At 45.5% G+C, this 27,487-nt stretch overlaps 1 protein-coding gene across 1 annotated transcript; it reads left to right on the top strand.

The window, feature by feature from the left end:
• On the top strand, positions 1-24,833 carry LOC142558024 (uncharacterized). The gene is made up of 5 exons (XM_075670191.1): positions 1-96; positions 2,646-2,781; positions 6,857-6,996; positions 14,250-14,355; positions 24,168-24,833. The coding sequence occupies exons 1-5, from the start codon at positions 27-29 to the stop codon at positions 24,472-24,474; spliced, it is 759 nt and encodes a 252-aa protein (XP_075526306.1). The 5' UTR covers positions 1-26; the 3' UTR covers positions 24,475-24,833.
• The last annotated feature ends 2,654 nt before the right edge of the window (positions 24,834-27,487 follow it).

Here is a 27,487-nt window from a genome sequence, read left to right as displayed (position 1 = left end):
TTGGTCCATTACAGCAACTGCCCAGGATGGTAGCGACGACTTTTACCAAGCTTGCAGCTGGATTTGTACTGCTTTCGGCATTTGTATTTGGCCGCGGTGAGCTCTTTCATTCGGGTACTTCTTGGTCATAACGTGGTAGCGCTAAGATCTTCTCAAAGGAGAATGCTAATGTGAACAGACAATGCGAAGCTTAGGTGCCGCTGCCCTGTGGTGTTCAGAGATCAGAATTAAACTGATCTGAATCAAGGTTCTGCTGTCGAGTTCTGTGTCCTTTAAACAGGCTTTAAACAGGAAATGTACGCGTCCTTACACGTCCACTCCCATTACGTTCACGCCGGTGTCTTCAACACATATAAGCACCATCAGCAGAGGAGATAAATAGGAATGTTCGCGTTTGCACACAAATTTATTCTTTCAAGACCGGACTACCAACGTCTAAAATACCCGCTGCCCCAATTATAGGGCTCATTGTAGCTTCTTGTCTTCTCTACATAGCCCCATGACAACGTGGGCATCAATCTCTAGGGGTGCGAGTCATTTCTGCTCCTCTGTTTGATTCGTCGTCACGATCTCGTGCCGACTGGACTCCTGCATCTTTGAAATTATTGTGCATAAAACATTGCAGAGGGAGAGAAAGAAAAAGAAACATTTTATTGCACTTAAAAAAATGCTTCAATGCTGTGCCCTCAGTTCAGGACGTTACTTGCAGCGTGCTTCAGCGCTTGATCGGCCAAGTGTGCAAAAAATCATTGAATGGGAAGGGTGGTTGTGACGGCCTGCCACTTGGCGCAAGAGATCGGTGGGAGGGATGAGGGCTCGTGTAAATCGGGTAGTGTTTAATTGCATTGTCATAGCATGTATGGTGTGTTGCGGTCGACCCCACAGTGCCTACTGAGATGGGAATCTTCAGTGAGTAGACCTCGGAGGAGGTGCTTTCTTACTAGAGTGAGCATAGTGTTTATCTTGTAGACGGATCTGCCCTGCTACCATTGTAATGTACTGGTGTAGCTATGAAAGACAGGTGCACATAAGGTATACTATACTCTAGCATATATTCCGTGCTCGTCCCCGTATGGCTGCAATGGTGGTGATGGCTTAGGGGAGACTAGCATATTTGGTCTGAGCATGTTGGAAGCTTCGAGTATCACATCGCAGACAAGCTCGTCAAATCATAGACTCCACAATATTGTCTCACGGCCCGAAATCCAGACAATCTGTACGTGTGATTTCTTTAATTCTTTTGTGATATGTTTAAGTAAGTCGTTATGTAGGAGTTTCCTGCATGCAGACATTGAGTTAGTAAATGTGATGGGTGGATGTAGTGACGAGTGCTACTGGCAGGTGCATGACTGATACTACGGCTTGCAATACTGCTGTTGTCCTATCAATCTTTCAGATTTTGTCACGTATCATTTCAAGTGCGTTATCTACAGCATACGTTATCTACTATTGCATTGCCACTGCCTTACACAATATCACCTGTATACCAGTATATGTGCCATTTATTTTGCACCCTATGCTACTTTTTTTAAACAGCGAGCTGCTGTGTCCGACAAGCCTTGTTATTCGTAAGGCGCATGTGTTTGTGTTGTGGTGCGTGTTTCATGAGTGCACTATATTTTGCGAGAGCATTGTTAATGTGGCAGATACGAGTCTAGTGCATGATTGAAAGTCTAAACTGAATTTATGGGACTACCCTGTGCAGTGATTTGAACTTGAAGGTTCTTGCCTGGCGTTCGTGCTTGATAATTCTTGTGGGGATAATGCTGTGACACTCCGTATCGCCAAGCAATTGTATGCTTGTGTTGATAGAGTTGTGATTCTATTTCGGTGGCCTTCCGAATGAGCGCGTCGATGCGCGTAGCGTTTTCTTTGGGGAGGTTCGTGTGAGAAGAGTGGTATGGGAATGTGCATATAAGTAGCGCGTAGCGAGAGGAGTAGCATAGATACTTGTTTTAGTCCACGGTTTTTGCTCCATACCCATCGCATCAGGTGAAGGACTGTTCCAGCTCAAGCGAACGCCAGCATTGCAAATAGGTCAAGAGGGTTTGTTCAGGAGACTCGCCCACGCCGTCAAAGTGTTTATCAAGCAACGGTTAGTTTGCGGCGTTCGTCATTGTAGCACGGTGAGGACGTGGTTACCAGGGCTCGTGCAAGAACCTCCTCCATCCAAATGGAGTGTTTATAATGAATCGGCGTGGGTGGTGAGACGATCACTTTCGCGAGGCTTTGCGTGACTCGGCATTAAGCGCGCTGTAATAAACGGCTGACACTGTTCCCGGCACTGTGCAAAGCTTAATATATTTGCCAAGTGCAGGAATGCTCTCGGCAGTCTACTTTCGCGCGTCCGGCGCTGAGCCACGCGAACTGTCCCTTAGGGGATAGTATCGCCAAATCTAATCGCTTTACAACACCGCCCTTGAGTAAAATTTGCCCTTGCACTGCAACGTGCGTCATCATGGCTGATGACCGTTACGGGATGGGTTCGTCGCCGAAATAATCTTTTAATTTATTCTCGTCATGCGCTGATATATCTGGCCGGTTCAACTAAGCTTCACATACACCGATTCCTCCATTCCAAGGGAGGTGCGAAATTTTTTGTTCGTCTGGTCAGAAAGCTTACACGGCATTTGTTTTCGTTGAAGGAAACTGTGAAGACCAAAGGTGCGACGTTCTCGAAGCAACCTCCTGCTATTGGAATACAGCGGTTAAGTACGTCGCAAAGAACATAGTTTTCAAGCTCGCAGCAGAGACGGCGCACCTGAAGAAGCTATGTGACACGTAAGTAAACACCGTTCACAGTCATGAGACCATGAAACCTCCGGGCTTACAATTGGAGGCGCTGTTCAAGTGCAAGTAAATGAAGAACATAGGAGCCATAAATTGCATATATCTTTTTCCAAAGCACAAAAATAAGCTTTTTTACTTATTGAAGAGACAGAGGCGCAATAAAAAGCTCTGTGTAAGTCAGAAATAAGGAATGAAAAGAGGCGAAATAAGGCGTAACTTACAAATCGTCTTAAGTTTGAAAAGAATGCCCATATATACACGTTAAACAAGCTCAAAACGATGTGATACCCATAGCTAAAGCAAGTGTGATCGTAACGACCTGCGTAATAGCGCATTACCACACCTTAATCAAACATCACGCGGTGTTTAGCGCCGTGGACGAAACGTCTTAAATAGACCGGTCTTCATCCGTGTCGTCTACGTGGGATACAGTGCAAAGCACAGATCGCGTAGAAAAGAGATACAAGTTGCAGCTTCGACAAGAAGCACATAAGTTAACGCCAAGGTCTTGCGTAGAAAAAAAAGAACTCAAAATTTTATTGACAGACAGACAGACACGCAGGCAGAGAAAGCACTTTATTGAAATTTAGCAATAAAATAAATGTGATACATATAGCAAACGAAAAAAGCAAGGTACTCTCATATAACCATAATTAAAACATCAAGAAAAGGTGACCACAACGCCATACCTAGTATGCAGAATACAAACCTGCATATTGTTACGCAAACATTTGAAAAAGATGGATGTGATGGCGTCGTAATATGCAGCCTGTTCATTTAGTATTGGTGACAACTGAAAGCTTTTCCATTTTTCATTATTTCGTGCGGGGTATGCAGAGTAGCCATTTGTTCGTCCCGCTACCTAAGCCTAGCTGTTACATTTTTTATCACTAATTTAAGCCGTAGTGTTTATGTCTGGCAATCTGCCTGCTCGATTCATAAAATGCGCTTGAAAAGCCCCGGAACAATGAGAAACAATGAATGGTGTAAACAATTTTCTTTTGAGATGTTATTTTCCCTATGCATTTTATATATCTGAAACGTAACCGAGAAAATGCTGCTGATCTCGCTAAATAACAAGTTGTTGTCACCTTTGGCTCTACAAACAAAGCAGGCAAACCATATCGGATCTTTATAGATAGCCGCCGCATGTAGACAAAAACAACGCTTTGGCAGTATTCATTTAACCTGCAAATAACACTGTCACTCCAAACTTCTCAGGGCATGCCACAATGATGGCCATTTTCTTTAAATATTTAGTTGGTCGAAGATGTATTTATTTCCGCGCTCAATGAAAGCATGCATATACCAAATCGGAGCGCTTCAATGTGCATTGATAGCTTGGCTGAAAGAGGACCTTAACCCGACATTGAATGAGATACGGATTTGCGTTTTTAATGCTCGTGGGTTTCTGTACCTTTCTGTTTAAGCATCGCCAGTTTGAGCTACCATTGCTTTTGCGCATGAAAGTGGTAACCACTAGACTGCTTCCGTTTGCTAACCCAGAGTTATAATCTATGGCTTCTTCTGGAGGTCATTCACGTGTCCGTCTTTCGTGGGGCTCAGTGTGGTGCCTTTGATGGCTACATATAGCTCGATAAAAGCCGCCATGGGGACGTAAGCACGACATGCGATAGTTGCGTTATCTGCACCATGTTCGCCATTATTGATATAACCAGCAGTGGTGAGTGAGCACTTGTGCTACAATTCTAAAGAATTATTATAAATGTCATTAGTGTTTTTTTTTCTTTTGCTTCAAGCGTTTTATTTGATTAAACCTAGAAATTGACTATGAATAATCTACAACAGAGGAATTACTTGTCAAGACGGAAACCACGGGCAAAAATAACAATGTAATCAATTCACTAATTGAACTGAACACAATAATTAACTTTCTTACACAATTGACGGCACATATTTATAGGGTTGGGTTGGACGGAATTGTCATAAACGCCTTCTTACAATTTTTTTTAGATATTATAACTGGCCACGTATGCTGAAATAACTGACGTCAAATAATTGCATAATTGACGCAATTACCCATGCTGCACCGCCAAACGCGGCATACCCGTCCAACGCCTGTGAGATGTCAAGGTGCTGCGAAAAATTAAACTGCGGTCGCACTTCAGTTTTAAAGCGAAAGCTTTACTGGCCGTGAACTTGTGAATTCGCCGTGGCCGTGCTCCGAGAAGGCACATGACGTCACACCATGTTCCTCGTCACATCGTGTTCCTCGTCGTCGCGTTCGCCTGCGCTCAGTTCGCCAGCTGCGTCGCATGCCTGATAACATGTCGGAGGATTGAAAAGGAGAGCACGCGTTCCCCACAACCACAGTTGAGACGGCAGTATGGACGGCGACAATTCTGATAAGCAGGAGGAGGCCTGGAATCGACATCGGAACGAGATGAAGAGGAAACGAATCGCTCAGGAAACAGACGAACAGAGCGCTGAACGACTGGCCAGACACCGCAACATAGCTAAACAACCAGACTAACTTGGACTTGTAATCAAGATTAACAAAGGCTAACCATGCTATGCCTTAGCTTTCGCTACGTATATCCTGGCATAGCCGAGCTAAGCCACTGCCAAGAGAGCCGTCTCCGATTCGCGGTTTGCGCTACCCATAATTTAATGCTTAGTCACTTAGCAACAGAGGCAAGATAGACCATTCTATCGATTGGTAGGGTGGCGCGCTATTTTAAGCCGCTCTGCTACGTCGCAAGTTGGTTGTGCAAACAGCCGCGCTTTGCGGAGCCGTGTGCGTAATCCGAAAATCTGGCCAAAATTTTCAGCGCCTTTTATTTCTTCTCACATGCTTGTTCTGTAATGCGGAACACAGAACTTGGCTGCTATGACGGTTCCATTCAACTTTCCTTTATGTACACGTACTGTCTGTTTGTAGCTAACAACTTATTTATGCAATTTGAACTAGCCTTAACGGTTGACACAGGTGGTGTGCGCAGTGAGTGCCAATCCCAATAAAACATGTCCGACGGTTTCTTTCGAACCTGCTCCCCTCAACACAGACGCCAAGTGCCATACTCATTTGACGTCGAGCTATCGAGTAACCCAAGTTGCCGTAAAAAGTTAGATCCATGGACACCAGAAAGCGCGCGAGGTATTCTAAGAATGCTAATCATCTAAGATATCCTAAGAATGCTAAAATCTGATCAGCGGGCCAAGGCTCTTGAGTTTTATACATGAGCCAGCGAAGGTTTCAGAGAAACCGCTGGTGCCCGCGTGTCTTCCAGAAAGCACTCTACACAATTTGCGTTGCGCATACATTCAAACAGATTACACAAAGTTCGGTAACAACAGACAGTGGAGAGACCCATAGATAACGTTCGAGAAACTTCCGATACATGCAGCCGCAGCCTTCGCGGAGTGATAACAATTTTTGGACGGTGAAACGCGGTCCCTCGATAAAGATGAACAAGTACACGTGTGAATATTAATAACAAAGTACAGTGAAAGCCGTGTAATGCGTAAGGTAGATAATAGGTCGACCATTAAACCTACAGAATGTGTACGAAAAGACAGGTAGCGTAGTCGAGCATAGCAAGAAAATTGGTGGGGTGGTGAAATTGGAATCCATACAGCCACAAGCTGGAACCGCCTAGCGCAAGACAAGGGTAACTTGAGATCGCTGAAAAAGGCCTTCGTCCTGCCCAGTGGACATAGAAATTCACTGCTGCTGTTCATTTTAATGATAGTGACGAGGCTAAATGCAGCTTTAGATACGGCGCTTCGTATAACTTATCTAGGTACGCTTGATGACTTTCTTTAGTACTTTATCTTTAGGACTTTCTTTAGCTCACCCATGTTCCCTGAAATGCTATGTCAGCCCTGGACGTCACTAAATTTTCTTTTATAATGCTGATAATCTTTCTACCTGCTACCTCCTGTCTCCACTGTACTAGAAAATTAGAACTTCACTAGCGACAGTACTTCCTCGTTTATTCCAATAAAAACATGTATTGTAAAAAATGATACTAGTGTCATTGCGTTTCAATTGAAGCGGCAACATGTAACAGCAAATCTTCCCGAGTGTCAAATTTTCTTTCAGGAATGAAGCGTTGCCGCCTGTGTCATACTGCGCGCCCTTGTATGCCGGATGCAGCGAAGAGGTTCGAATGCACTTTGCAGTACCAGAGAACGGTTACCGCATAGTGCAAAAGGACCTTATGGATCGGGCCAAATGTGAAGGTAAGAACATTGCTTAAGCAGTGGGCAAGCGTTTTCTTACTTCGAACGCTAGTATACTGCAAACGAAACTCAGTTTCATGTGAAGGCTCGGCAAGAATAGCTGCCGGCACGTAGGGCAAGTCCATCTACTGAAGTGAGTTACTTCAATGGGAAGCATTGCGGATATGCGCAACACTTTGCGCAAAGATATTTGACAACCCGTCTCACCATTCGCCGTCGCGCCACCGTATCTGCTCCATTGAGAGGCGTCGGTGACGTGCAGTCCCGGCAACGCCCTCTGCCTTCACACAACGCCGTTTCGGCCACACAGCTGCGTCGAGTCTCGCTCGTCACGTGGCGCCGCGACCAATGGGAATATAGGTGCCGTTTCGCTGTTACAGACACTGGCTTCTTTCTGTTTTTTGCTCAATCGGCCATTTGATGCTTTCGCATCAATGACAGTTCTCGTTATAGAAATGATGAGCATATCTCAAATTCTGTCTCGCTCAAAGTGGCAAGTTCTCATGATATCCCCCGGCGTGACATCAACGACAAAATAGAAATCATGGATGCATGCTCCAAGCAATTCGCAGATTACATCCCAGCTCAGGTGCTGGTGCCCTTTAACGGAACTTAAAGAAAAGGAAAAGAACGCGTAGCATGGAACACTTATGCTACACTAGGCGAACAATAATAAGGAAGAAAAGACCTACTGCAAAACTGTTGCGCTACTTTATGCTAACAGTTAATAACACAGCATGACAGTAATATAGCGCCCTTCTCACTGGCAGCGATGTCCTCGAAGTAGGCTACACAAAACCGCAGTTCGACGGGCCCGTTTGTTTCACTACGAAGGAAACTATTGCTCTAAGAGCCGGCCGTAGTTTCTCAGTGGCTATGGTGTTGGGATGCATAGCCCGACGTCACAGGACCGAATTTGGTTGGGCAGCGAAATGCGTAAACATCCGTGTACTTATATTTAGGTGCACGTTAAAGAGCTCCAGCTGGTCGAAATTTCCGGAGTCCTCCACGGCGGTGTGCCCCATAATCAAAAACTGGTTTAGGCACCTAAAACCTCATAATTTATTTTTTTCATTGCTTGTAACTTCACTAGTGCCAAGGCTCGTTACAGCGAAGCTGGTATTCCCTAACTGTTGTTGAGTGCACGTTGTTGAGTACGCGTGCGCGGCGCTGACACAAAAATGTGAACCCATTCCGAAGAAAGTGAAAAAAAGAAACGGCAAGGGCACAGAGTGTTGCTTATTCAAGAGACATCACACGACGTCTTCAGCTGACATCACTAGACAAATACGCCATCGCATTACGTCACATTTTACGTGCAAACGTGATCAGATTACGTCGTCAGGCGATATCGTCACGCTCCAACGCCGATAGTTAAAACCCAAAGCTATCATGTCTGTAGCTTTTATATAAGTCGTACTTTACGAATGTTTTCACGGAATTTACTTTGATAAATTCTATCAGTTGCATAACACCCTTTGGTTGGCGGAGGACCTAGGAGGGCGAAAATTTACGCAGCACTTCCGCACATGTGCGTGTGCCGTATTTCGCTTGTAATGGCAGCGCTTGTCTAACATTGGTCGTGCTTGTCTAACGCCGGCAACTGCTTTGCTGCACATCCACATCCACAGGGTGGAATGGAGGAGGATACTTTAGAGCGCAGCTCTTAGGCGCCTCCTCCTGCGACGATCGTTGGCGTTGCGCGACGATGTAGGCGTAACCGAGCAAAAGAACGCCGCGAAGAATGAAAGCAAACGCGGAGCGTTGAGTGGGAGCTGAAAGAAAGGCAATAGCGCTAGAGGATGATGCAGCGGAACCATGAGGCCCAACTAAATGAACGCGGAGAAGAGCATCCATGCTCTACATCAGTCAAAAATTGACACCGCGAGAAGAGGCGTTTAGCACGCCGGAGAAAGAGTGTCTGTGTATAATACGGGCCATTCAACAACTAGGATGCTATATTCAAGGCTCTACATTCACGGTCGAGAGCTGCCATATCCCTATTGCATGACTGAGACAAATGTCAGGAAAAAACGGGGGGCTACTGAGATGGAGTCTTCTTGCAGGAATACAACTTCGAGGTCAAGTATAAAAAGAGCTAGAATAAGAATGCAGATTGCCTTAGCGGGGGATTTTAAGCAAGGAAATCAGAGTAAATTTTTTTTAGGAACGTGTTTTGCCCGCATCGCTAGTGATGTTGCTGATTTAGGCAACCTGTTTCTGTATAGTCGAGAGCTGATCACGACTAGAAAGGAGAGAGACAAAGAGAGGGGTAAAACACTGTGAAGCTATGCGGGGATCATAGCGTCCGGTAGGCATGTCGCTCGGGCATGCCGACGAGTGTGTGTGTTTGTGCTTCTATATATTCACAAAGCTGGACACAACGAAGCGAGGGTTGGGCCCGTGAGCTGCCGTGTCACATCAGCTATCACTACTACTTTCATCATCTTTCATCATCATCAGCCTGGCTACGCCCACTGCAGGGCAAAGGCCTCTCCCATACTTCTCCAACAACCCCGGTCATGTACTAATTGTGGCCATTCCGTCCCTGCAAACTTCTTAATCTCATCCGCCCACCTAACTTTCTGCCGCCCCCTGCTACGCTTCCCTTCCCTTGGGATCCAGTCCGTAACCCTTAATGACCATCGGTTATCTTCCCTCCTCATTACATGTCCTGCCCATGCCCATTTCTTTTTCTTGATTTCAACTAAGATGTCATTAACTCGCGTTTGTTCCCTCACCCAATCTGCTCTTTTCTTATCCCTTAACGTTACACCTATCATTCTTCTTTCCATAGCTCGTTGTGTCGTCCTCAATTTGAGTAGAACCCTTTTCGTAAGCCTCCAGGTTTGTGCCCCGTAGGTGAGTACTGGTAAGGCACAGCTATTATATACTTTTCTCTTGAGGGATAACGGCAACCTGCTGTTCCTGATTTGGGAATGCCTGCCAAACGCACTCCAGCCCATTCTTATTCTTCTGATTATTTCCGTCTCATGATCCGGATCCGCCGTCACTACCTGCCCTAAGTAGATGTATTCCCTTACGACTTCCAGTGCCTCGCTGCCTATTGTAAATTGCTGTTCTCTCCCGAGACTGTTAAGCATTACTTTAGTTTTCTGCATATTAATTTTTAGACCCACTCTTCTGCTTTGCCTCTCCAGGTCAGTGAGCATGCATTGCAATTGGTCCCCTGAGTTACTTAGCAAGGCAATATCATCAGCGAATCGCAAGTTACTAAGGTATTCTCCATTAACTTTTATCCCCAATTCTTCCCAATCCAGGTCTCTGAATACCTCCTGTAAACACGCTGTGAATAGCATTGGAGATATCGTATCTCCCTGCCTGACGCCTTTCTTTATTGAGATTTTGTTGCTTGCTTTATGGAGGACTACGGTGGCTGTGGAGCCGCTATAGATATCTTCCAGTATTTTTACATATGGCTCATCTACACCCTGATTCCGTAATGCCTCCATGACTGCTGAGGTTTCGACTGAATCAAACGCTTTCTCGTAATCAATGAAAGCTATATATAAGGGTTGGTTATATTCTGCACATTTCTCTATCACTTGATTGATAGTGTGAATATGGTCTATTGTTGAGTAGCCTTTACGGAATCCTGCCTGGTCCTTTGGTTGACAGAAGTCTAAGGTGTTCCTGATTCTATTTGCAATTACCTTAGTAAATACTTTGTAGGCAACGGACAGTAAGCTGATCGGTCTATAATTTTTCAAGTCTTTGGCGTCCCCTTTCTTATGGATTAGGATTATGTTAGCGTTCTTCCAAGATTCCGGTACGCTCGAGGTTATGAGGCATTGCGTATACAGGGTGGCAAGTTTCTCTAGAACAATCTGTCCACCATCCTTCAACAAATCTGCTGTTACCTGATCCTCCCCAGCTGCCTTCCCCCTTTGCATATCTCCTAAGGCTTTCTTTACTTCTTCCGGCGTTACCTTCGGGATTTCGGATTACTCTAGACTATTTTCTCTTCCATTATCGTCGTGGGTGCCACTGGTACTGTATAAATCTCTATAGAACTCCTCAGCCACTTGAACTATCTCATCCATATTAGTAATGATATTGCCGGCTTTGTCTCTTAACGCATACATCTGATTCTTGCCAATTCCTAGTTTCTTCTTCACTGTTTTTAGGCTTCCTCCGCTCCTGAGAGCATGTTCAATTCTATCCATATTATACTTCCTTATGTCAGCTGTCTTACGCTTGTTGATTAACTTCGAAAGTTCTGCCAGTTCTATTCTAGCTGTAGGGTTAGATGCTTTCATACATTGGCGTTTCTTGATCAGATCTTTCGTCTCCTGCGATAGTTTGCTGGTATCCTGCCTAACGGAGTTACCACCGACTTCCATTGCACACTCCTTAATGATGCCCACAAGATTGTCGTTCATTGCTTCAACACTAAGGTCATCTTCCTGAGTTAAAGCTGAATACCTGTTCTGTAGCTTGATCTGGAATTCCTCTATTTTCCCTCTTACCGCTAACTCATTGATCGGCTTCTTATGTACCAGTTTCTTCCGTTCCCTCCTCAGGTCTAGGCTAATTCGAGTTCTTACCATCCTGTGGTCACTGCAGCGCACCTTGCCGAGCACGTCCACATCTTGTATGATGCCAGGGTTAGCGCAGAGTATGAAGTCTATTTCATTTCTAGTCTCGCCGTTCGGGCTCCTCCACGTCCACTTTCGGCTATCCCGCTTGCGGAAGAAGGTATTCATTATCCTCATATTATTCTGTTCCGCAAACTCTACTAATAACTCTCCCCTGCTATTCCTAGTGCCTATGCCATATTCCCCCACTGCCTTGTCTCCAGCCTGCTTCTTGCCTACCTTGGCATTAAAGTCGCCCATTAGTATAGTGTATTTAGTTTTCACTCTCCCCACCGCCGATTCCACGTCTTCATAGAAGCTTTCGACTTCTTGATCATCATGACTGGATGTAGGGGCGTAGACCTGTACAATCTTCATTTTGTACCTCTTATTAAGTTTCACAACAAGACCTGCCACCCTCTCGTTAATGCGATAGAATTCCTGTATGTTACCAGCTATATTCTTATTAATCAGGAATCCGACTCCTAGTTCTCTTCTATCCGCTAAGCCCCGGTAGCACAGGACGTGCCCGCTATTTAGCACTGTATATGCTTCTTTCGGCCTCCTAACTTCACTAAGCCCTATTATATCCCATTTACTGCCCTCTAATTCCTCCAATAGCACTGCTAAACTCGCCTCACTAGATAACGTTCTAGCGTTAAACGTTGCCAGGTTCATATTCCAATGGCGGCCTGTCCGGAGCCAGTGATTCTTAGCACCCTCTGCTGCGTCGCAGATCTGACCGCCGCCGTGGTCAGTTGCTTCGCAGCTGCTGGGGACTGAGGGCCGGGGTTTGATTGTTGTGTTCATAGGAGGTTGTGGCCAAGTACTGCACCAGGGTGGCCAATCCTGCTCTGGTGAGGGAGTGCGTTACCGGTTCTGGTCACCGGGATCAGGCCACACTCCAGGCCTGTTTGTGCAATTTTATCAACACGCGTTTTTTTTAATCCGGTGGAAAATTGCCGGCACCGGGATTCGAACCACGGACCTCTTGCACGCGAGGCGGGTGTTCTACCTCTACGCCACCGCTGCAACCACTACTACAACGATCCACAATGCCGCAACCGAACATAGTCCCTTTGGGCAACCTGACATCTGGTCACCCTCAGGTAGAATCTCTTGGCGCAGAGGTGTCTGTTAGAGCCGAACACCTCAAAGACGCTAATTGAACATTCGGCCCAAGGCAAACACCCGCCCATCCATCAGCGCCTATCCAGACGTCAACGCAGCGTGGGCACTGACTCTTTACGGGTCACCCCAAAAAAAGCCTGCACCCCACCTTTGCCTGGCAGCCTGAGTTAAATATGATAGGGGGGGGGGCTGCATCTAAGGCCACCAAACAACGAGGGCTACCTCGGAGTCGCAACGAATTAGACGTTTGCCACGAGGAAAACCACCGCCCGTACATCAGCCCCGATCCCGAAGTCTGCGCAGCAGGGACACTGACTCTTGTGACGGGCCCACAAAAGGCCACAAACCCCACCATTACTTCACAGCCTGAACTAAGGATGAAAGGTGGGTCCCCTCCAGTACTACCAAACAACAACGGCCACCTTGCATTCACAGGGTGCTTTCTTGCCACATATTCCAAACCATCAGGCTTCGGATACGGGGTTACGGCGGAATGTTGCGAGCATGGGCATGGTATCGCAATGGATCCGACTACTGTGGCTGGCGGCTGGACAGTCTTCAGATTACCGTAGTTGTCGGGCCTAGTGAAGACAATGATATTAAAAGCGAATACTTTTTGAGAGTGGGACAGAGGCTCCTGATGTCGACTCGGACATTTAACTTGCTCCTGCAGGGAGTGGGCTTCCGTGACTGGAGCCTTGCAACTAAGCAATGAACCATTTTCCCCTCATTCCTAGAACCTGACGTACCAGTCGATGGGGTTGGTGGATTCCTTGCGCTAACGCTACCCTAAGCCGGAACACTGTGCATTATTACGGAGTGCCACATCGCTTCTCTTGTGCACAAGTATATTTCCAGGCGACAAATAAATGCGCTTAGCTGAAATTTAGCCTTTACGGACTTTATGGCTCATTCAGCTTTACTAAAGCAGTGGAACAACACATTATTATTTTAAAATTGCTGTGAAAGTTTCTTGCGGTCCCCAAATGTGGAATCCATGATGAAACTATGAGTGATACTCCACAAATGGAACAAAATAGTTCGCGCGCACCAAAATTTCTCAATGCTAGGAATTTTTTAGTTTTTTATATGACCAAAGAAGACCCGGAGATTAATCTTGTCAAGTTCTTTTTTTGTTTGCATTTTAGCCAGAGTCCAGGCGTAATGCCTTACAAGTCACAAGCGGCCCAATCATGACCATATTCATTAAACATGTGACGTATATTTTAAGCGTGCATTTTATTTATGAATCAGAATTATAAGAAATTATCATGGCGCGTCCATTTGGTATATGTAGCAACTGACGGAGATATATTTAGGTAAAGTAACAATGCAAAATAAACATAACATTTTTGGGAAGCTCAGCTTTTGTTTCTAATATTTCCGGTTTTCGTTCTGAACTGCTATTCTTGGTGGTAACATTTTATCACGTTATCAAAACTCAATTCAGTTTATGCTTCGATAAGTGTATGACTGCATGCTGGATGTGAATTCGACCAATGCGTTCATTTTCATCTCCTACAGGACTGGGCGTACTGAACTCCTGCATCGACTCATCTGCTTTGCTACGAAGTTGCCGTATTAGTCTTGCCTTGGAACCTACGGTTGAGAATGCTCACAATAACTTCAAGTAAGTCGGCTGAAATCAAGATCACTCTTTTTGACAGCTAGGCAATGATGCAAGTCTTGGTGATATTTATTTTTAAAATGCTGCCACTATGCTTAGTAGAAACCGTATGTAACGATAACCTGAATGCTCGCATCTGAAATTACTTCAGTGAGGTGCTACCGCAAACAAAGCACCAGTATACTCAAATTGCGGAAAGTAGATTTTTTGCAGTATTTCCTGATGCAAGGGCGAAATTAGGAAATTTGTTGGTGGGGCGGCAGGACGAATAGTTTGTCGAGAAGAAAAGGTGCTAATTAAAATTGAGGAATCAATGCAGGTCACGAAAGCTTCTCTGAACGTACGCGTATGATAGGATAAGGCAGGTTGCCATGATCCCTCAAAAGAAAAGTTTATAACAACTGTGTCTTATCAGTACTCACGTACGGGGCAGAAACCTGGAGGCCTACGAAAGGGGTTCTACCTAAATTGAGGACGACCCAACGAGCTATGAGAAGAAGAATGATAGGTGTAACGTTAAGGGATAAGAAAAGAGCTGATTGGGTGAGGGAACAAACGCGAGTTAATAATATCTTAGTTGAAATCAAGAAAAAGAAATGGGGCATGGGCAGGACACGTAATGAGGAGGGAAGATAACCGATGGTCATTAGGAGTTACGGAATGGATTCCAAGGGAAGGGAAGCGTAGCAGAGGGCGGCAGAAAGTTAGGTGGGCGGATGAGATTAAGAAGTTTGCAGGGACAACATGGCCGCAATTAGTACATGACCGGGGTAGTTGGAGAAGTATGGGAGAGGCCTTTGCCCAGCAGTGGGCGTAACCAGACTGATGATGATGATGCTGATAGGTAAAGTGTACAATACAATGGCAGTGAAAGGTTTCCGTGAAACGTACTGTTTGACCCTGCTTAAAAAGGAGCTGAAGCATAACTGCGAGTCGGCCTAGTTGGAACATATTCATATTTATACTTTTTGTGCGCAAACAAACAGGGACGAAGAATAGGGGCAACTTGTGTTGCCCCTATTCTTCGTCCCTGTTTGTTTGCGCACAAAAAGTATAAATATAAAAAGGAGCGTTGAGGTAATTTGTCGGTCTTAAACTCTAAGAGAGCAGGAAGAAAAAAAGAGGAGTGCATTGACACGAAATTTACTATTTGTTCTTTTAAATGAACAATGCGAAGGCAAGAATTAAGCGTAATTTTGCCTTGACATTTTGTGCAGTTATTTGTTTTTTGGTACCCAAGAAATGTAAATAACTTTCGAAAAGAAATGCGTATTTAAACAAATTTAAAGCTGCGACCACGTTTTGAATACCCATTTGCTTTGATAGAGGCATCTCTCCTTTATCTTTTATGCAACTTTATGCATAGGTCTCCCTATGACAAGGACGCTTCTACATTGTAGGGCACAAAAGTAACAGGCTAATTTGTAGGCTACACCGAGCTTGAGGAAACCGAAACTAACAATTTTCGATTTCACATTTTTTTGCTATTGTGTCTCAGAGTAAAAATAAGTCACATTGGTATTATTGTTTTCTCCTACAAAAGTACATTATGAAAAATATACATTTTACTATGTCTCGCCAACGCTATGCTGAAAGCTTTCTAATGGGGTGCCATATGAACCTTATCCGTCAGGTTATGTTCACGGCGGCCAGTGGCACAGGTTGCTTTTTCAGCTATGTATTGTATTCCGATTTGCAACTAAAATAAATTTCATCTAAACTAACCTGGTGGTAGTCACAACCCACAGCATCGCCTGCACTCCGCCCAGTGAAGTAGTGGTGCATCTTTAACAAAGTGTTAGCTGTGGGTCAACAGACCTATAAAAACAAGGGATTCCTCGAAAACGAACACCTAAACAATGACGTCACGAGAGCCATGTCCCCAGACAAGCTGCTGAAAAATTCGCTCCATTGGAAGAGAGTGGAAGAAATTGCCCGATTTGGCAAAGGGTTTCGAGGGATATGTACGTGAGCCTGTCAATGCTAAAGTTTTGCTGTTCTCGTGCTGTCTGCCACTTTAACAATGCAAGCCGCACAGTTCTGTCTCCTGTGAGAAACTGAAATTGAACTTGGTTGATTCAGTGTTAAACCTGGCCATATGAAACATCACTGTTACCTCATTAAAGCACCTTACAGCCGTCTGATGGAGCGAAGGAAGAAAGCAAAAATGGAGATTTGATAGACGGGCAGACCTGACAAGCTGGTAACTCAAGGAAAGCCTTTCGCTATAAGTATACAGCATATTAGTCTTCTGGAACACGGCTTCCAAGTGAACGTCTCAAGTTATAAATTTATTCTCACAATTTTGCTATGTATATATGTTCACTTCGGCGCCAAGGCAACGTTGATGAAGTTTTTCACTCAATGAAAAGTTTCTCTTTAAATATACAGCATTTTTAATTCCATCTCAATGAATAAAATAAACTAAGATTTTTCAATTTCACTCTTAATATTGCATATTATGGCCATGTTATCTGTAAGGATAAGCTTTGAATAAGCAATTTGCGTGTATGCGTGTCTGTGTGTGTCTGTTTTGCCGTGAGTGAGATTGTGCGAACTTCATTTAGGTCCTGAGGAGAAAGAATTAAATCAATCCGGCGGCTCCGCCCAGGCCGGTAGACAGAGTCCTTCGGCGATGGCCCGGGCCCTCTTGATAGCCTTGAGCTGAGCGATGAGCTCTGTGCTCCTGAGCGCTGAGTCCCAGGAGGACTGGTCAGGAAAGTCAGTGTCCGCGTTGTCAGCGCACATCCAGAGCATGTGTTCGAAGTTGTTGTATTCGTGGCCGCAATGTGGGCAGTCAGTAGAAAGTTCTATATTCATCCTGCTTAGTGTTGTTGGTGTGATGTATGTTCTAGTCTGCAACTGTCTGTCAGTGACGGCCTGTGCTGTTTGAGCTTTGGGTGAGGAGGAGGAAAAACTCTTCGTCCTAACCTATGGCTTGAAGTGATTTCGTGGTATGACACGAGCGGGTGATGGCAGTTCTTGAGTCCGAGTAAATGACGGAGGCTCCTTTGCAGCTTCGAAGGGCCACCGTGATGGCCATTTCTTCTACTTCTTGAGTAAGTTTGGTAACCACCGTGGCTGCGTTGACGAGTGAGCCATGGGCGTCCACTACGGAGATGGTGCAGGAGCCTCGATTCCAATATTTGGCCGCGTCAACGAAGAGGACTTGCGTTTCGTAACGTTTGATGTTGTTGAGGATTGCCTTCACTCTCGCTTTTCTCCGCCCTTCGTTGTGGGTCGGGTGCATGTTTCTTGTGATTGGATCAACTGTTATTGCCCTCTTGGCGTTCGTGCATAGTTGCGACTACTCTGCTGGCATGAAGACGGGATGTATTCGCGCTTCTGTAGTAAGATGTCGGTGCCAGCCCTTGTGAGTGAGGGCCAACTAATTTGGGCGTTTTGCTTTGCCTCACAGTTTGGTTGCCATGTTGTGTAGCCCCAGTTGGAGGAGTCATTCCATGCCAGTGTTTCTAGGGAGGCTTAGGACCTTTTTTAATCCTGTTCTGATTAGTGTGTCGATTTTGTTCAGCTCCGTTTTCTTCGTGTTGAGGAAGGGGGCGGTGTAGGTTACGTGGCTGATGAGGAAGACGGGAAATGATTTCATCAGGTTGTCCTCTTACAGTCCGTCCTTTGTACTGGCGACCCGTGATGTGACCCTAGTGAAGTTTAGGGTGCTTTTTTCGATGCGTTTTAGTGCCTCCGCGTTATCATTGCTGTAATCCCCAATTACCTTGCCCAGGACTTTCAATGTGTTACACCTGGGGATGTTTCCTCCGTCCATGGTGTGTAGGTGAACGGGGAAGGAGCTCAGGGGATGTCTCTCCCTGGGCCCTTGTTTGCACAGGAGGAGCTCTGATTTGCTGGGGAACTTTAGTCCCGTGTTGGTAAGGAATGCTTCCGTGGCACCCAGCGTTTGCTGTAGGTTCAGCTCCAGAGTGACCAAATGGTGATGTCCGCGTAAATCGCGTGTCCTACTCCCGAGACTTTCAAGAGTTTTTTGAAGAGATCGGGCATTGAGATGTTGAAAAGAAGCGGCAAAAGCACTGATCCTTGCGGGGTGCCGCTTTTGGCTACCCTGTGCTTTCTGCTTCTGATTTGTCCCATGTTTATGGTGGCCGTTCCGTTAGGCGAAAACGATCTTACAAAGTTGTGAAAATTTACTCCGAGATTTAAAGTGGAGCTTTCGTTGAGGGCGTGTTCATGCCTGACCGTGTCGAATGCCTTCGTTAAGTTGAGCACCAGGATGCCTTTGAGATCCGTGGATTTGTTGTCTATGGGCGCTGTAACGTAAAACTATTCCAAGCTTTCCTATTACAATTCTGCTATCAGCCCTCCACGACTGGTCAAAAACATTTTTCGACCACCCCTACTTCACCTGTCTGTCACGCGGCGTCACGAAAACCGCGACACTTCCCCATCTGATATGATGTGTACACACTGATTATGCATGATTTGACAGAAAAAAGAAAAACAGTTATTTCTGATTCGACCCCATTTCGCCATTAGCCCTCGGCTATTGGTAAAAAGATTTCGGGCTGCACCCACTTCACCTGCCTGTCACGCGACGTCTCAAAACCGCAAGAACTCACCGCGTCAAAGCGACGTGTACGCGATAAAGATGCATTATTATGCCGACCAAACTGAATTTTCTTAGGAATAGCCGCAGGCTGCCCCGTTCCGAAAGGAATAAAAGATGGCTGCTGCCAATCGCTCAGACGCTGGCTACTCGCACCTGCCGAAGTGCATGGGTGTATTTGCGTATAATAAATCTTCCTACGTGGCCGTGTAATATTTTCGAGCTGAGAGTCCGTTTTAGCGTCATTCTTGAGCTTCCGTTGCATGCCGCCGCGATTTTCGAACAGCCATCGCAAGCTGGTAAGGGAAAGCCGACCAATCGTAGACGCCAGCACCACCCTCTTCATCCGGTTATCGGCTTTCAGTGCAGTGGCTCGGCCCCATCGAATCCCTCTCCACTTGAGCGTTCTCCTCGCTTATTGTCAGCCAATTAGATACGACAAGGCGCTCAGTGTAGGCAATGTTATTGTTTTTCAAGCAAACAAAAGTGACCTCCCATGAACGAGGAGAGCGTTTGATTGGTCTGTTCAGGCAACCCTGCGGGTGACCGCCCGGTGCTTGCGCTGGTGGTTCCGCAAATTTGACGTCAGGAGTCTGCAATAAAAACATATTGGAATAGTTTTACGTTATAGGGCCGTTTCGTGTGGCGGAATAGGCCGTTTTGTTCAACGTGCTCTCCAATTCTATTGTGGAGAGCATGTTCCGCGGCCTTCCGGAGACACGATGTAAAAGAGATGGGTCTCAGATTTACTGCCTGGAGTGGTTTTCCGGGTTTGACGATGATGACTGCATTGGCAGTTCTCCATTCGTCCGGCACCCGGCCTTCAGCCCATGCATCGTTAATTTTCCTCGTAATGATCTGTGTGGCTTTGTCATCTAGATTTCTGAGTAGTTTTTTGCTGAGTCCATCTGGGCCAGGGGCGAAGCGTTCGTTTAGGTCGTGGAGAGTGTGCTCAATCTCCGAGACTTCGAAAGGACAATCCAGCGAGAGCTGAGGTGTCCCCTTGTATTCGCGTGTCGTGTCTTCCCACGAGACAGATTTGCGCTCTACCGGAAGGTAGATATCTGCCAGGGCGTCGGCAAAGTCCCGTTGACTCGTGCCTTATTTCGTATGGAGATGAACGAGCTTTTAGACCGTTAATCGGGCGTTACTCTTGGTCGGTTTCTTGCTGTCGGCAAACAGGTGCTTGAGAAGGCTCCACAAGCTGCGCCTTCTCATTTGACCGTCTGCTTCGTTGCACACCTCGTGCCATTGCTGTGAATTCAACTTTCTGGAGTGTTGTTTGATCTCTTTGCTGATTGCCGTTCATTTATACTTCAGCCTCCTGTGTAGCTTCTGCTGTTTCCATCTTTCACTTAACGTGTTCTTGGCTTCCAGGAGGCGTGCTAGTCTCGAGTCCATGGCTGGCACCTACAGGTCCGTGTTTATTTCTTTAATGGCTTCGGCCCCCGTAACTTTTAGATTTTCCAGGAGCTCTTCGAAGGTTCCTCATAGTCTGTCCTCATTATCCTCATTTTTCGGAAGAGGTCCCAGTCGACGTGAGTGTACGTACGTCTTGGGAGGAGCGGGTGTGATGCGGACGTTGATTTCTACGATGAAATGGTCACTGCCAAGGTCCTCTTGTAGGTTGTCCCACGGATCGTCCGCGTTTCTGAGGAACGTCAGGTCCAGGCTGGTGTCCCTTTGAACCGAGTTGCCTTGCATCTGGTAACAGCAGATTTGTTGAAGGATGGTGGGCAGATTGCTGTAGAAAAACTGGCCACACTGTGTAGGCAATGCCTCATGGCCTCGAGCGTACCGGAATATTGAAAGAACGCTAAAATAATCCTAATCCATAAGAAAGGGGACGCCAAAGATTTGAAAAATTATAGACCGATCAGCTTACTGTCCGTTGTCTGCAAACTATTTACTAAGGTAATCGCAAATAGAATCAGAAACACTTCAGACTTCTGTCAAGCAAAGGACCAGGCAGGATTCCGTAAAGGCTACTCAACAATAGATCATATTCACACTATCAATCAGGTGATAGAGAAATGTGCGGAATATAACCAACCCTTATATATAGCTTTCATTGATTACGAGAAAGCGTTTGATTCTGTCGAAACCTCAGCAGTTATAGAGGCATTACGGAATCAGGGTGTAGACGAGCCGTATGTAAAAATACTGAAAGACATCTATAGCGGCTCCACAGCCACCGTAGTCCTCCATAAAGTAACAAAATCCCAATAAAGAAGGGCGTCAGGCAGGGAGATACGATATCTCCAATGCTATTCACAGCATGTGTACAGGAGGTATTCAGAGACCTGGATTGGGAAGAATTGGGGATAAGAGTTAATGGAGAATAACTTGCGATTTGCTGATGTTGCCTTGCTTAGTAACTCAGGGGACCAATTTCAATGCATGCTTACTGACCTGGGCAGGCCAAGCAGAAGGGTGGGTCTAAAAATTATTCTGCAGAAAACTAAAGTAATGTTTAACAGTATCGGAAGAGAACAGCAGTTTACGATAGGTAGCGAGACACTGGAAGTGGTAAGGAGCGGGGCAGCTATTGACTTTCATTAGTGGCGTAGCCCGAGACGGGGCTGTTGTGCGCGTTGAAGTCTCCGGCAACGATCTGCGGCCTCTAATTGGCTTGCGGCACGGCCTACACTCTAAAAAAGAAAAGAAGGAAATGGGGTATTGAGTTTACTCCTTTAGGGAAGGAACTGATCTGCCACAACCATTCCTCCCTTTGGGGGGTAAATTCGAGGGGATGAACTGCTACTCCTCATGCGGTTACTCCTTCGAGGATCAACAGTTTCCGATGCTCTTCAAGGGAGTAACGATCATTCTTTCCGATACTCCGCAAAGGTGGAATTAATGAAATTGCGTATTTATAAGCTAATAAAAAAGTTACTGAGCTAAAAAAAAGAAAAAAAAAACGTGCCCGAAAGCACGATTCTAACTCACGCTCACAAGTCAGGTACTCTAACATGTTCACCACGGCGCGTCGCTTGACAGAACAGGATATTGAGGCAAAGTTGGGCTTCGGAACGCAGGTGCGGCAATGCAAAAGCGACTAGAAATCTTGTGTATGCTATGCGGGGAGAGTCTAGCGTTGAGTGTACTTGCAACCATAAGCAACTGCAAAATGAAATCTGCTCGATTCTTCATAGGAGATTTAAACTGAGGCATTGCACGCTGTATACGTGCCACGAGCTCAAACGGGGCGCCCAACACGACAGAGAACGCCAATTTCTCTGTCGCTTAGCGTGTCCCGTTGGAGCTACACGTTGGTTCAGTTAAGTTTTTTATGACCTTGGAACGGAAGCAACGGTGCTATTTACCAAGAAAATCAAGCAGTATATCAATTATTCGCGGGTTTAATGTATGTCGCTCACATATGGTACGTGCACGAAGGGCATGACCCGTCACATTCCAGCTTTACAATTCGATTCAATTTTCCCACGAAGAGGGAAAGTGCTGCTTTGCATGCAGTTCAATAGGCGGTGCACGAACTTCGAACTATTCACGATTTATTGACGATACCGTTATCGCCGCGTCACTCCATGACACGGACGAAAACCGCGGAGGGCATGGGGAGTGACTGTTGTCGTATGTCCTGCCGTTGTTCTCTTTCCGTCCAGGGACTAAACACTTACTCTCTGAAGTTTGCACACGACATGCACATTCTTGCAGTTAGTCCCTTGAGGGACGAAAGCGCCCTTTTTAGGGCCAACTGCCCTGCTACTCCCGTTTTCCCGGAATTTTTCTTAGAGTGTATGTGAGAAGTTTGTTAAAGTGCAGAACCACAATGTGATTATGAGGCACGCCGGAACTTGCGTCGCCGTTTTCATTGCGTCGTCGTCATACAGTCGTAATCTTGCGGTCATGGTCACGGCCGACCCTGGCGACCGAGTTTCAGCGATATGGGCTGATCTGGGAGATAGTGCATGTCACATATAGGCGAACGAATGGAAATGTCCGAATGAGCACTGCATTTTCTAAACAAAGGTGTCTTCAGCAATACAATATGTTGCTACCTTGCGCGAATGCTAATCGCCCTAATATCTGCAGTCATTGTGAAATGACTTGTTCCCGGAATGTCTTTTATGTCATTCTATTTATCTCAAGGCTCACTTATCGCATACGTCTTTAAAACCAAAGATACACCACGCTTCCAAAACAAAACACATTCCTCCTCTTTGCGTCAGTAGAAGTTTTTCAAAATGGAAATATTTTTTCAGGTTTAACGACTCAAAGTAGTAATAGATCTTCGGAGACGACGCAGCGAAGAGTTCTCGGATATTCTTTGATCACTTGGTATTACTTGCCTTGTAAATTACTCAAAGTGTACAAGCGTTTTCGTATTTGGTTTGGTTGCAGTGCGGTTCCCATGACCGAGAAATGAAGAGGCTAGATCTTCTTCCGCAGGATAACGGCATATCTTTCGATTCATCTAGGCTTACAATGTAGTCTTTGATTGTAGTTGTGGCCTTGAATGGAAATTCCAAAAGTATCTATGATTTCGATAGTACAATGAAGCAGTTAGTTTTAGTTGCGACGTATTCGTGAATTGAATGACGTATATTCTTTTAAAATGCGTCGAATGCTTTTTCTGTTCACATTTGGTGGGCGTAAGCAGATCTTGAAGAATTGCCAGGTGAGCAAATGGTGTAAATGTAAATGTTTCGATGGTCATTCCACTGAATTTTCTTGCAATACAGTACGATACTATATTTGCATGCATCCGCAAGTGTGCGTAGGGCGGTACCGAAAAAGCCAAGAACAAGTAAGCTGCGAGAATTTTGCAGCCGGGAACTTGCAAAGGACGTCGCTTCCCGCGATAGCAGCAGCAGGCTTCGATGATCATCGAATACAATTGCACTAAGTTCGGTGGTCCCGTTGTTTGCAATTGTGGCATCACATTCAGCGAACGCTGTGCTCGCTAGCGGCTAATTTCTTGAACCTGCCGCAATCATCTATTATCACCGCCTAAAAGAGAAGCGATAACAAATATCGCGACGAAAATGAGAACATACTTAAATTGCTGAACTGTATGTCATTGTCTTCGCATTGAACGCTGGGTCGAGCTTATGCCGCTAACGAAATTTCTATACTGCCTCTAATAATTGGGACATTTCCTCTGAGATAGTAGTTTTCGCCATTGCAGTCAGAACTTCAATGACGGCGTTTACAAACCACAAGGATCCTCACGAGACGATTGCGTGTCTATTGCTTTCCTTTATAACTGCAGGGCTGCATCGACCCTGCGTCGTTGCCTCCGTGACGTTTTGTCATCCTGCTCGAAGGGAGAACACCACTACGCCAAGGACCACATCATCAACTCGTACGGACTGGCCTTGACGGAACTCTTTTGGGATAGCAGTGCGTCCATGCTCCAGGCCGTATCTTCCGCTTGGACTACAACAACAATCAAAGTTAATGATACTGACGGCAACCCTACCCTAACACCTGCATTGCGAAGCGGTGCTGCCGTAATGCTGCCCCTCAGTGCCTTGCTTCTCCTCCTGATCACCCTATCAGGCATCTATACCGTTTAGCCCAGCGCATTCTAGTACGGAATATCTTTCAGAAACAACCGCGTGTTGAAGCGCGGTGTTTGAATGAACATGATGAATATGTGTGGCCGATAGGCGAAATAAATAGACATTATCTGCCCTACAAAGGCACCTGTGAATGATTACCTTGACACTGTCTCAAAATGGGGTCTAGAAACAACGGTCCATTGTGCCACGCGAGAAGAATTTTTGGTTGATAACCATACGGTTTCTTGCATCGACCAGATAAACGTGTGGTCATGTAGTCTAGTTGTAATTTCCACAGTAGTGCAAACAAAATTAGCTGATCACTGCTTCATTTACACTGCCCTAGCACAGTCATCTGTTGCCATTGCTTCTAGCGCCTCCAAGAAACAAACTGCATTAACTGATTCTAGGTTGTCTGATAGTCTAATAATAATAATAATATTTGGGGTTTTACGTGCCAAAACCACTTTCTGATTATGAGGCACGCCGTAGTGGAGGACACCGGAAATTTTGACCACCTGGGGTTCTTTAACGTGCACCTAAATCTAAGCACACGGGTGTTTTCGCATTTCGCCCCCATCGAAATGCGGCCGCCGTGGCCGGGATTCGATCCCGCGACCTCATGCTCAGCAGCCCAACACCATAGCCACTGAGCAACCACGGCGGGTGCTCTGATAGTCTAGTCCAACAATATGGTCCGCAAAGTTTTCTATCAACCATGCCGCCGCGTGAAATTTATGAAAAATTTGTTCCTCTTTTCGATGGCTTTATGATAGAATCTACTCGAATTATAACAGTTAAACTGCACAGCGCTGAGGATGGTTGGCTGTGAGCAGAAATTCTTGCTGCTATAAAAGAAAAAAAGATATGCGTTGGAGTCTGTGCCGCCGAGCGTCTAAATCCAACACAATTTGTTTATAATTTAAACTTTGCAGAAACAAAGTTAATGCAGCTATTCGCCTCGCTAAACGTAACCAGTTTTGCAAAATGTTATGGGACTCCCGGTTTGATAGCCGCAAAATGACGTCAGAGGTGCTGGTCAGAAACAACGTAACGATAACTACTTTCTTTCCCACTTTTCATCTGATGGCCAGCGTATAGCAAATGATTTTAATGATTTTTTTTCTAGAATATCAGGTTTCAGCAGACCACATCCGGATTCATGTACATTAAAAACAAGTAACCTGCACTCCACTGATCTACCGCTTCTGACTGATTGTGGCCTAAAAGCAATTTTTCCTACTCTTAAACTCGTTAAGTCCATGGGTACCAATGGCATCTCCGTTATTGAGCTTCGAAGAAACTATTGCTACATCAACGCCGCTTTGAGAGCAATAATTAATCACATCTGTGCATGTGACGTTAATACAGTCAGGATAAAAATGGCAATCATTATACCACTCTATAAGAAAGGATCTAGAGGCAAAGTTGAAAACTATCGCCCAAATCAGTTTTAACTTGCATGACACAAATTTTAGAGAAATCATGTTGCTCACTATGAATAGCTTCCTTTATACCAGCAGCACGTTGCGACCGTGGTAATACGGCTTTATAAAAGGTTAAGGCACTCAGGCGCGTTTGGATTATTGTTGCGATGTCCTGAATTTCTGCTAAGAAAGTAACCAAGTAGCGTGCGCATCGTTTCTTGATCTAAGCAAGGCATTTTACAGTGCCTGCCATGGCCTATTGTTAACAAAGCTCTCGATGATGGGATTCCGTGGTTTATCTCTATTATTTCTCAATAATTTTCTCCGGGACCGGTTTAAGTACGTCTCAGTTCAAAAGTGAGACGTACTGTTCAAAACGAAGACGGTGTTACGCAAGGTGTGCAGTATAAAGCTCTCTGCTATTTAACATTTACATTCATGATCTGTCTAATATAATCACCATTAAAATATTTCAGTATGCAGACAATACAGTGTTAGTTTCTCGTGCAAATCAATATTCTGATGCTGCTTCTCAGTTACAAGAAGCAGCAATGAAGGCATGCGACTAGTTCGCAACAAATTTTATCCACATTAACGTAATAAGAACGCAGTGGGTCTGCTTTCGAAGCCCTTTAAAGAGAATACACCTGACTAGGGAAATTATGTTATAAAATTCGAATTCTAATCCATGCTCTTCCAATCTTATCGACTACACATCATCTGTAAAATATATCGGTTGTGTTGTGACCGCGACCTTTAATGGAATTTGCATGTTTCTTATGTTTGTCCGAGGATTCGCTCAGTGCTTTGCTTGCTCTATAAAATCCGTTACCTCATGCCGATATCAGTCAGAAAAACCACAGCCCATGCGTTGTGCTACAGTGCAGTTCGATATGGGGTTACGGCCTACGGTCATTGCGCTCTTCGTTGCCAAAAAAAAATTACCTTATTTATGGGCTACATTTTGAAAATTGTAGTTTATGACTTCTCTTGAAGGCAACACCGACATATTCTCACGAGTATAAAATAATTTACACGTTGCATTTACAAAGCGTATATACACAGCTGCCGAGAATCCCGAGAGGCTCTTGCCACTTCATCCTCGTCACCGTCGACGACCTTGTCCTCTTTTTCCACCGTAATACGACCCCCGGCAGAAAAAGCACCGTCCCGGTGCTTTTTCTGCATCCATGAGTCCTGGCGAACGACGAACTGGATCAGCGATATCGTCTCAGCAGTGTTGTTGCAAGGTGTCTGTTGAGGCGAGGCAGGAAACGTTGCTTCGATTTCGCGGCGTACCATTCGGGTCACGTTTTCACTTGGGGGTGGCGAGCTAGATTGGTCGGTGGGGTAGGTACAAGAAGAGGTCGCTGCAGTATTTGGAAGCCGTGTAAACTGATTATATATACGGGGACTCTTCGCCTGCTTGAAACGGCGGCAATCCTTCATGATGGCGTCGACATTCGACAAGTTTCTAAAGACCAGGAGGTTGAATGCGTCGTCCGCGATGGCTTCGATAACGTGTCCAACCTTCTCTGCTTCTGGCATGGACGTGTCGATTTTATGACAGAGGGCTAGGACGTCCTGAATGTAGGGAAACA

The sequence above is a fragment of the Dermacentor variabilis genome, chromosome 9 (assembly GCF_050947875.1).
Source record: "Dermacentor variabilis isolate Ectoservices chromosome 9, ASM5094787v1, whole genome shotgun sequence".
Lineage (NCBI taxonomy): Eukaryota > Metazoa > Arthropoda > Arachnida > Ixodida > Ixodidae > Dermacentor > Dermacentor variabilis.
Note: the sequence above shows the minus strand (reverse complement) of the source record. Positions and strands in the feature narration are given on the sequence as shown.

What these genes read in the sequence shown, in the direction of transcription:
- LOC142558024 (XM_075670191.1), top strand. Translation starts at nt 27, where the DNA reads ATGGTAGCGACGACTTTTACCAAGCTTGCAGCTGGATTTGTACTGCTT. An exon ending in CTGAAGAAGCTATGTGACAC is followed by an intron (nt 2,782 to 6,856) that starts GTAAGTAAACAC and finishes ATTTTCTTTCAG; the next exon opens with GAATGAAGCGTTGCCGCCTG. An exon ending in AATGCTCACAATAACTTCAA is followed by an intron (nt 14,356 to 24,167) that starts GTAAGTCGGCTG and finishes TTATAACTGCAG; the next exon opens with GGCTGCATCGACCCTGCGTC.